This window comes from Dicentrarchus labrax, unplaced genomic scaffold (genome assembly GCF_905237075.1).
Source record: "Dicentrarchus labrax unplaced genomic scaffold, dlabrax2021, whole genome shotgun sequence".
NCBI classification, from domain to species: domain Eukaryota; kingdom Metazoa; phylum Chordata; class Actinopteri; family Moronidae; genus Dicentrarchus; species Dicentrarchus labrax.
The window spans coordinates 5744624-5755590 of record NW_026136715.1 but is presented as its reverse complement, the minus strand read 5'-3'; the positions used below and the strand labels follow the sequence as shown (position 1 = coordinate 5755590).

The 10967-nt window shown below is 40.6% G+C and overlaps 1 protein-coding gene and 5 non-coding genes across 7 annotated transcripts; all 6 read left to right on the top strand.

Annotated features, from left to right (window-relative positions):
• Positions 1 to 359: 359 nt before the first annotated feature.
• LOC127377887 (PHD and RING finger domain-containing protein 1-like) lies at positions 360 to 7372 on the top strand. Of its 2 annotated transcripts, none has more exons than XM_051426171.1 (7): positions 360 to 729; positions 1416 to 1499; positions 1589 to 1722; positions 1933 to 2024; positions 2664 to 2878; positions 6936 to 7028; positions 7124 to 7372. In XM_051426171.1, exons 1-7 carry the CDS (start codon positions 589 to 591, stop codon positions 7127 to 7129), a joined length of 765 nt encoding a protein of 254 aa, XP_051282131.1. In that variant the 5' UTR covers positions 360 to 588; the 3' UTR covers positions 7130 to 7372. The 2 variants fall into 2 exon arrangements, with proteins under 2 accessions (XP_051282131.1, XP_051282130.1); XM_051426170.1 differs by having other exon boundaries at positions 6936 to 7032.
• trnam-cau (transfer RNA methionine (anticodon CAU)) lies at positions 3353 to 3424 on the top strand. Its single transcript has one exon. It is a non-coding gene; the product is annotated as a tRNA-Met (tRNA).
• trnam-cau (transfer RNA methionine (anticodon CAU)) lies at positions 3835 to 3906 on the top strand. Its single transcript has one exon. It is a non-coding gene; the product is annotated as a tRNA-Met (tRNA).
• trnar-ccu (transfer RNA arginine (anticodon CCU)) lies at positions 4571 to 4643 on the top strand. Its single transcript has one exon. It is a non-coding gene; the product is annotated as a tRNA-Arg (tRNA).
• On the top strand, positions 4650 to 4721 carry trnam-cau (transfer RNA methionine (anticodon CAU)). Its single transcript has one exon. It is a non-coding gene; the product is annotated as a tRNA-Met (tRNA).
• A 313-nt stretch (positions 7373 to 7685) lies between the features above and the next one.
• trnam-cau (transfer RNA methionine (anticodon CAU)) lies at positions 7686 to 7757 on the top strand. The gene has a single exon. It is a non-coding gene; the product is annotated as a tRNA-Met (tRNA).
• Positions 7758 to 10967: the final 3210 nt, after the last annotated feature.

Below are 10967 nucleotides of genomic sequence, written 5' to 3'. Positions count from 1 at the left end.
AAACTAGATTATGATACATGGATCCTCCAAGAGACAAGGCCTCAAGATCAGATAATAAAGCAGGACCTTGTCATAACAGCTGGTATTGTGCTTTAGTTTATCAATTTGACCAGAATCAGAATCAGAATTAGATTTATTGCCAAGTAGGTCTTTACACCTACAAGGAATGTGTCCTGGTGCATTGGTGCATAAAATATACAAATCACACAAAAATCACACAGAAAAATAAAGTACCTTGTTGGTAATCCAGATTTTGTAGTTTGTAGTAATATTTTAGATACTCTTTTCACAAATCCATTTTTATTTTAAGCAAAAATAGTTTTTCGTGCAAGTCGATGCTTTTATTTTGAAGGACCCGGAGAGGAAGTGTGTGGTGTAGCGCGGAACGTGGAACCAAATTAAAAGCAGCAGGTTTTTTTTTTAGTTGACATACTAATTATAAGTATTTTATATGAAATATGCTCAAAGCTCAATAATGTATGACTAAATTGACTAAAGGGCTGTACTCTCTAACGTCAGCTAACAACAGCCTGTAACTTAACGTGAACGTTAAGAAGATAGCTTGCTACCTAAGTTAATATTACAGATATGGAGGAGTCCACAGCTGATTTCATACCACACTCGGATAAATGTTATATCTGCCTGAGTCCCTTTGACAAGCGAGCAGTGGCCTCTCTGGAGAGCTGTCAGCATGTGTTTTGCCTTGAATGTATTCTCCAATGGTCCCAGGTAAACCTACACTTCACCTGGCACTCACAATATGTCAGATACTTTTAATTTTTCTCTGTATTATAACTTACTATACTCGATATTAATAGTTTGCAAGATATATGTCAATATGTGGGAGTTTTCAAAACAAAAAGTGTAATTGTCCAACATTAAATAGATCTTTGTTTTGAGCAGAAGATTTAAAGACACAGCAGCAGATGCAGTCACATGAACATCATTTAATATCTTTTAAAATGCATTTGAGGTTAGAGCTGAATGGTGAGTCTTTTGACAGTTATTCAGCTTTTTTTCTCTCTTCAGTCATTTATTAAGCAAAACTGCTTCTCAGATTTGAACATTTTCTGATTTTCTCTGTTTTATATAATTGTAAATGTGATATATTTGCAGTTTACAGTAGACATAAGTCATCTTTAGACGCCACCCTGGGCCTCTTGAAGCTATGTGAAGCTAATGTAAGGCATAACGATTAATGGATTCATCAAAAATAACCATCAAATAATGTGATAATGAAAATAATCATTACTTGGAGTGAGATGCATGAGCCTCCACTGGGATACATTCAATGAGAGTATCTCTCATATATAGAATCTGAATCACATGATAAAACACGTTATGTCAAAGCTAAACTTTATAACCAATAAAAGGACAATTGTTTTTCTTGAAATTGAAACATTTCTTTCCCTCAGACGGCCAACACTTGCCCAGTGGATCGGATCAGTTTTGCTTTCATCCACCAGAGACGATCTCCTGGAGGGGACATTGAAAAGAAGGTGATTATTTGCAGTGGAAGCTTTTCTATCTAAGTATTTAGAAAATATGTGGACAGTGTTGAGAAGCTGAACTGTTTGTGCTGCTGCAGATCCAAGTGAGGACGCAGACAAAGACAACTGATGATGGCGATGAAGAGGAGGAGAGCAGCGCGTTTATCTGCGAGGAATGTGGACGCAGCGACCGCAGACACCGACTGCTAGTGTGCACACAGTGTGATTCAGGGTAAGCAGTTACAGGGGCACTTTCAAGTTACACCTCCAGCACATCTGGTCATGATTCTAATCTCAGATGCCCTTAATGTGGTCTTTAATCATCAGAACATACTAGTGTTCATTGTAGTCAGAGCAGTAGCATTATATTGAGTACTTGACTGACTTTGTCTATTTTTAAACTAATGTTTAATATCATTCAAACTTTCACTTATTGTTCCAGGTATCACATGGACTGCTTGACACCGTCATTAAACATCGGCCCCGGAGGAGACTGGATCTGTCCTGAGTGTGCGGTCGTTCCTCAGCATACAGGTAAAGCTGTGTGGTCAACTAAAGTCGTCACCCACTTTGTTCTGCTCAAGAACAGATTGTGGAAATGGTAGCCCTTCTTTAAAGGATCACAAGTCCATTTAAAATGAGTTCATGTAAATAAACTATGGTAGTCAGTGTTTAAAAATTAAAGAAGACAAAACAAACAACATTTTTTAAAAATAAGTTTACACCACACTGACGATAACTGACAAGACTATATGCATCCATCCATTTCTAGGAAATAAAAGGAAGTAGAGCTGACTGCATGTAGTCTTTCTCTCGGGCTGCTAAAAGAGAGACGTTAAAATGCAGAAATACTCATATTATTCTTTAAAGATGCAGTGAGAAAACATAATATTGGGAAGGCTCTACCACAAGTGGCCAAAGTAGTTTGATGATTAACAATATATCAATATTGATTGGGATATTAAACAATGAAATATTGATATTATATATAGAGATATTGCAATAATATCATTATAGTGAATGCTTTTGGCCACAATAATTGTGTAGTGAAAATCTGATATTGTGATAGTAGGAAGTAACCATTAAAAAGCAAACTTTTTAAAGAATAGAATAGATTTGAAGGATTATTACAAGAAATTTAGTTTTTCTTTATGTGAAATTGTACAAATACAGACGGCTCCATCGTGGAGGAGGAGGAGGAGGATGAGGAGATCAGTGATGGAGAACTAACGGACCTCCTGGCTGAAGCACATGAAGCTGCATCTACCAGCAGTCGCCTTCGGCCCTCCACCATTAATCGCCCCGGCAGCTCGACCGAACGACGACACAGCCAGAGGATCCAGAGCAGAGCCAGCAGCGATCCTGATCCTCGCCCCCAGACCTCCTGGGTCAGTTTAACGTCACACAGAGAGAGTATCATCTGTTGTTTATCTACCAGACAGCATGAGATGAAAATGCAGAGCTTCCCACTCTAAATATGTTATCATTTGTTGTTTCAGGTATTGAGCTCATTTTGGCTCTACAAGATGTGTACGTACACAATATGTCTCACCAATATAACCCGAACATCACAGTATTTTAACATTATTGCCAATATGATAGGTTTTTGACACTAGGATGTCTTCTAATATATATTACAAGCTAAATACAAGCCCCAGTTTGTTCCTCTGTCACGTTTTACCATTAGAGTCGGAATGGTAAGAATCCCTTTTTTCCGAAGGTGTTTCCAGAGTCCTCAGAGATTCTCCATTTGGATAAAAAAAGTATTATTTTTGCTGCATTAGTTTCTGAAATTTGTTTCCTATCCATGTAGCCAGACATGAAGTATGATACAATCGACTGTGCATACAGGATACGTTGACAGCAGAGTGGCGCAGCGGAAGCGTGCTGGGCCCATAACCCAGAGGTCGATGGATCGAAACCATCCTCTGCTATCATTGTTTTACTGGCAGGACGTTGACAGGATGACACGTATTAAACCCATGTTTTGAAGTCACTTTTAACATCTCAACAGTACAGTACAGCCAGAGATAATGATCCTCGTCCTGTGGCCTCTATCACCAAGTGGTTTCAATTCATTCTGGCTGTTCTCCTTTAGCTTTACTGTGTCCACCTCTCTCCCCCTCCTCTTTCTGTTTTTTCTTTCACTGCTACAGTAGCGTCAGGGGCCATTTTCATGTTATTTAAAACCACACATTGTGCAGCGTCCCATGTTTTTTCGTGGCAGTGGAACTCATCGTATGTGTTCATTATCAGACCTGTCGAGCCCCAGTGGCCTAATGGATAAGGCACTGGCCTCCTAAGCCAGGGGTTGGGGGTTTGAGTCCCATTTGGGGTCCTTTACAGCAGAGTGGCGCAGCGGAAGCGTGCTGGGCCCATAACCCAGAGGTCGATGGATCGAAACCATCCTCTGCTATCGATGTTTTAACAGCTGTCGGGGCTGTCTCTTCCTTTGTTCTCTAAAAAGACATTTGTAGTCATTCTGATTGTGTAACAACAATTAATGATTCCCAAGCGACTACCTTCCATTCGGATTCTCCTTGGGTTGTGCAACGACATGGCATTTTCGGCTACCATCTTTGTTTGGATTATTTTAGTAAACGTTACTCAAACAGGAGTAAATTGTGCATTTATTTGGGATTATTTTCTGTGTGGGATTAAAATACACTGGGTGCTATAGTGAGTAATCACAGCACCAGGATGGTGTATGTGGAATTGACCCAAACTAAGCTACAGTGTGCATGTTCATTTAAATGAAGGAACATTGTGGCTCACCACCAACCACTACAACTAATGGACGACCCGCTGTACCTCGTCAGCCGCAGCCACTTACTGTTTAATTAACATTCATTATCAGATTAAATTTGTCAAAATTAAACGTAAACTTAATGGATTGCTTTATAAAATTAATTTCTTCCAATCAATCTGCAGTGTGGGGAGAATTTACATTATTTTTGTATGTATAATTTTCAGTACTAAATGTGAAACAATAATGGTCTACAGCCGCACTCTCTGGCTCTGTGGGACTGTACTTATCATTGCATGTTTGTAGAACTGCCTGTCGTTATTAAACCCATTAAGCCCCAGTGGCCTAATGGATAAGGCACTGGCCTCCTAAGCCAGGGATTGTGGGTTCGAGTCCCATCTGGGGTGCTTTACAGCAGAGTGGCGCAGCGGAAGCGTGCTGGGCCCATAACCCAGAGGTCGATGGATCGAAACCATCCTCTGCTATATCGATGTTTTAACGGCTGTCGGGGCTCTCTCTTCCTCTCCTCTCTGAAAGGACATTTGTAGTCATTCTGAATGTGTCAAGTAACCAGAGTTAATGATTCCCAAGCGACTACCTTCCATTCGGACTCTCCTTGGGTTGTGCGACGACAGGGCATTTCCGGCTACCATCTTTGTTTGGATTATGAAACAGATTCAGTAGACAGAATATTATTTCATCCAGATGGGTTAACAAGTCTTTAAAAAAATACTGTTAGTAACAGCTATTAAACTACTTTCCGGGTCTTACCAGGTTATTTATTTTTCACTTAAAGCATTTGTTTTTTTTTCTCATTTAGATTAATGACTCCCTTTGATAATCTTCAAACCTTTTTTCGAAACCCACTGTACAGTATTGTTTTGCAGCATGCATTGGAAATGAAAGTGCATACAAGCATAGTACGGCTACATTATTCAAATTAACTACTCATAGTGAGAGGTACCCCACCCATCTGCCCCCCCCCCCAAACCCAACCCTATCAACCAGCCCCACTCTTCCCCTTGAGTCCGAATCTTCTCAAGGGTGGTTAAATTCACCGTGAGAACATTTTAAATGTAGAAGTTGTGTAGTATGGGGAAGTACGATCTTATCAAAAACTGTGTAAAATACAGAAAATGCTAAACATTAAAAATGTAATGCGTGCCATGAACGCTCCCCAGGCATGTTATTCACTTCAGTAACCTCAAGTGTGCCACTAACGTGTTCCAGTAAGTAGGACAAGGGGGAATTCTTGAAGCTTTTATCAGAGACTGTGGTCTCTTTACAGACGGTGTGCCAGGGCAACCCCTGTCACTGTACGGGTGTCGCTGTGGCATTTAACCACATTTCCTGCTTTACATATAATGTTAGAAGTGATGCACAAATACTGGGGCAGCTGCGGGTGCTCGTGCGTTCACCTGCAAGGGTTACTGCTGCTGCCTCTCCTCTTGTAGATACTGATCTATTGTGACTTCTTACGTCTCAGGGCACGGCTCAAGGGGCCAGGTAGCCTTGGTTTCCTGCTTTCATTGCCTTTAGATGAGGCTTGTTTTGTTTTCTTCCAGGCTTTAAGTGCTCTTTTTAAAGCTGTTACCGGCTAGAGGAGGCAGCGCTTTGTTTACTCACTCGAGGACATCTTTGTGTCGCCGGTGTGCGTTTTTACACAACAAAGACTTGTACTACTGTCCTCTGTTGCTCAAGCACTTTGTGGCTGGGAGCATCTTCTCAGTGGTGTTTCAATGATTAGCTTGCAGTCAGTCACATTATTGCCCACTTTGGACATGGAAACACATAAAAGCAAGGGTATTTAGTACTTCTTTCTGTAAAATAAACAAAAGGAGGAACGCTTGAATCCGATACATTTAGATCAGTGTCAGGGTTAATACTATAAAGCAGATTGGACATCAGCCAGGTACAGTCAATTTCAGGGTGTCCATGTGGTCATAAAAAGTCTAAAATCCATTTTTCGCTTTAACTTAATAAAAAAAATTATAAAATTGCATCTTTTAAATATGTTTTTGGGAAAGATTTGTATTGATTAAGTTGTAATAATAACCAAAGTGGAACCAACCTTAATTTTGGTCTTAAAAAGGTGTTAAATTTTACCTGTTGAAACCTGCAGAAACCCTGAATTAAATACAGATTCTCCGTCAATGTCACAGCTGAATTCAGTGTTTCTGTTATATATATATATACATAAATGGTGTATTGGATCGGGAATCTATATCAGAAGATACCCTGAGTTCAGATATCTGTATCTCAAATCTGTCAATATCAAAATATTAAACAAAAGACCTCTTTTCATACTTTGAGATCAGTTCAGTTCAGATCTTTACAGAATACAGTAAAAAGTGAAGATCATAAGAAGTGCAACAATAAGAATAGGGATGAGATAAAGTGCTAAGAGGCAGTTAATGGTGCATTATGAGAATTAGTGTTTATTATTCCATGTTGCATTTAGTGGGTCAGATTCCTTAAAGTGACGATACACGATGGATTTAGTTTTTATTCTTACTTATGAAATTGGGTTTGTTTCCTTCAAAATGCATAATTCACATCATGTTGTAAATTGTGTAAATCAGTGGGCACACATTCACATGAATATACTGATATATAAGGCACCATCCAGCCATAACACTAGGTACTGCTGTCTACATTTAGCTTCTTCTGTGCTGATGATTTTTGTTTCTGTGTCTCAGCATGTACCTAAATATCTGTTACGGGCATCGAAGCCTGCAGTCACAACCGATGAAGCAGCTGCTCCTCATCACAGTGACACCAGGAAGGCTTCAGTCAGTAAGTTTTTAACTGTCAGTCCATTTCCTCACAGCTTCAAGGGTCTCTCCGTTCTTTGATGTTAAACATTATTTGTTTTTGTGTTCAACAGAGTTAAAGACAAGAAAAAGAAAGAAGCGTGCAACTTGAGCTCCTGACACCTAGAAGACTGTATCGTCTTCAATATCTCAGCAGATTAAGGTGCTCCTGTCAGAGATGACCACATGGTGGCAGCATTGTGTTAGGAGACAAGTTCCTGCCATAAACATCATGTGAAAGAACAGAGCAGAGCCTTTCTGCTGGATGTTTCCTTTTTACAGTGAATGTTGTTCAGTATCCTGTATAAAAACTGTTGAATGTTTGTCATTTTGTCTTTATTTTGTACTTTCTTACTGTCAGTAGATTTATAGTAAACGTTACTCAAACAGGAGTAAATAGTGCTTTTGTTTGGGGTTATTTTCAGTGTCGGATTAATACACATTGGGTGCTATAGTGAGTATTCACAGCACCAGGATGGTGTATGTTCCTATGTTTTTGTGTTGCAGTGGAACTCATTGTATGTGTTTAGAACTGCCTGCCGTTATCAGATGTGTCGAGCCCCAGTGGCCTAATGGATAAGGCACTGGCCTCCTAAACCAGGGATTGTGGGTTTGAGTCCCATCTGGGGTGCTACTAGCAGAGTGGCGCAGCGGAAGCGTGCTGGGCCCATAACCCAGAGGTCGATGGATCGAAACCATCCTCTGCTATCGATGTTTTAACAGCTGTCGGGGCTGTCTCTTCCTTTGTTCTCTAAAAAGACATTTGTAGTCATTCTGATTGTGTCAAGTAATGACAATTAATGATTCCCAAGCGACTACCTTCCATCCGGATTCTCCTTGGGTTGTGCAACGACATGGCATTTTCGGCTACCATCTTTGTTTGGATTATTATAGTAAACATTACTCAAACAGGAGTAAATTGTGCATTTATTTGGGATTATTTTCTGTGTCAGATTAATGTACACTGGGTGCTATAGTGAGTAATCACGGCACCAGGATGGTGTATGTGGAATTGACCCAAACTAAGCTACAGTGTGCATGTTCATTTAAATGAGGGAACATTGTGGCTCACCACCAACCACTACAACTAATGGACGACCCGCTGTACCTCGTCAGCCGCAGCCACTTACTGTTTAATTAACCTTCATTATCAGATTAAATTTGTCAAAATTAAACGTAAACATAATAATTTGTTTTATAAAAATGAATTTCTTCAGAGAATTTACATCATTTTTGGCAAATTAGAAGTGTATAATTTTGAAAAATAAATGTGAAACAATAATAGTCTACAGCCACACACACACAGCTCTGTGAGACTGTACTTTCTCACAGTTAACCATTATAGCATGTTAACCATGTTCAGCGTTTTAGTTTAGCATTTTAACATGCTAATATTCATGAGCACTAAGCATACATGTACATCTGTGGCGAGGTTCATCCTGAGGGGAACATGAACATCTCTACCAAATTTCATGGCAATCCATCTAACAGTAGTCGAGATATTTCACTCACAACCTCAAATGTCAACCTCATGGTGGCGCTAGAGGGAAAGTGAGGGGATCACCAAAGTCAGTGGGATTCATCCTCAGGGGACAATAAATGTTTGGGACAAAATTCCATAGCAATCCGTCAAATAGTTGTGGAGATATTTCAGTCTGGATCAAACTGGTCCTTAGGGCTGCTAGCATGGCTTAAAATGTGAACAAAAATGTTAATCTTTTATCTTAATCTACAGTCCCTTGTAAAATTACCATTCACAGTTCCTTTGGTACAGGTAGTGTGAGTAGACATTAAAGTTAGGTGAATCTTGGCCAAAAGAAACATGTGAGGCAACTAGGGGTGACTTCAGTAGGGTGTCAGCTCCTGTGCTCGTCAGCAGGATCCCCTCATCCCGCCTCTGTCAGCAGCACTGAGCCCCATCGCCTAGCAACACCAGCCTCAGTGATTTCTCCGGGTCTCATCCAGCCGCTCCCGAGCAGAGGCTGCCCCCAGTCAGACACACTCAGATCTGTTGTTTCTGGTCATCTGATGTTAAATCCAATCGTTTGATGTCGAGAAGCATCACGTGTTGGAGCAGACGCCTTTGAATCTGTCCATCCAGACACGAGGTCAAGAAATGATTCAAATAAAATGCTCGATGTGATCCCTGACATTGCAGTTAAATTATTAGAGCTCATATGTATCCATGACTGCCTGTGTGTGTGTGTGTGTGTGTTGTGATTCAGTGGGCGGGCACTTCACAAGCCTGCAGCTCATCTTGCCCTACTTTTCCGCCAAAACAACGTGCGCAGAAAAACAAATGTTCACCTTCATTGGCCCGACATGTTTACTGAGCAGAACTGTTGAAATGAACAAAATGTTCCAGCTGAGACACTGTGAGGTGTTTAAAACCGAGCGTACACAAGAAAGCACTCACATGTTCTTGTTTGTTGGTTTACTCTTACTGAGGCAGTCACCTTGGGATCACTGGAGAGCAGCTAATTGCATAGTTAATAATCCCTACTGTCTACGCTTAAAACATTTATTAGCATTACATTTTAAGTATTGAATTGAATTAACCTGGTTGATATGACCTTGTTTTTTTTTGGGGGGGGGTTGTATAATGAACTCACAGTATGACATATGAGATATCTCAACAACTATCAAATGGCGTGCCATGAAATATGGCACGCCATATTCAAGGAGGATAAATCAATTTGCTTTTAGTGCTGATTAGCAAACATCAGCATGTTAATGATGATAAAAGGAAATCTTACTAGTTACTATATTTTTTGCTTTGTCTTCATTAGTAGGCTAGAATAGTTTGAAATTTGGATAAATGCTCGTATTCCCACCACTCTCATTACCTTCTTGTCTAATATGAGGCATAAAAGGTCCAGTGTGAAGGATTTGGTGGCATCCCGCAGGGTAGTTGCCAGTTGAAACGCCCTCGTCTCACCCTCCCGTTCCAAGTGTGTAGGAGAAACTCTACTACCTAGAGTTACACACTGGACCTTTTAAAGTGATTTCTTTTTTCTTTCGGGACATTTTTTGTTATTGCTAAACAGACGAGATCTGGATGAAGAGGCTACATTGTTCTTTTGTTGATGCAGCTTCAGCCAGAGAATTTATTTTTCTGAAGAGGTCCGCTGCTCTGCTGCTGCGATGATGTAAATTCCACTGTCAGCAGCCAACACTACAACCCTACACGACCCCTTCGTTTCACCATCCGTTGAACTCTGCCGTCCTTACACCAGGTGGCGAGGATTTGGAGTGCTTTTGGGGATCTGAATATTTGATACTAGTCAAGCTGACGCAGTAGAAACAGGCTTCCTGAAAAGTTCTTTACTTTGTTTCTGTTCCAGCTGTTCCAGCTCTGACCCAGCACTCACCCTGCCCAATCTTTATGGGATCCTGTCACTTTCTCCCCCCCACAGGAACCACTGACAGGAACAACATACTGCAGCCTTTCTGAAGAGCCTCGGAGTGGATAAGGAGCTCGGCTCTGGGCTGTAAAGTCTGTGACTCCTTGAGTAATTAGGCTTACCCTAACACGATTAACACACAATGGAGCCAAGGTCAAAACGTCTAATGTCTTGCTGCTCCACAGAGTCTGTTTATTACTACGGTGTACTTAAAGAGTGACGCGCTAAGTGATGGTAACGTGCAAATGAGTCACTCTAAACCACGTTCCATTCACAAATACCATATTCGTAGTGCATTCATTCTTCCACACATGTGAAGGACCTAATGTAATTTCACCTAAGAGGTAATCTATATTCTAGCCAGGAGTTAGATAAGAAGATCAATACCGCTCTCATATCTGTACGTGAAGCCAGAGCCAGGATGTGATGTGATCAGCTTAGCTTAGCTGGAAGCAGAGGAAAAACAACTGTTCTTTATTCATATCATCATTTAGCATTAGTCTAACTGGTCCGC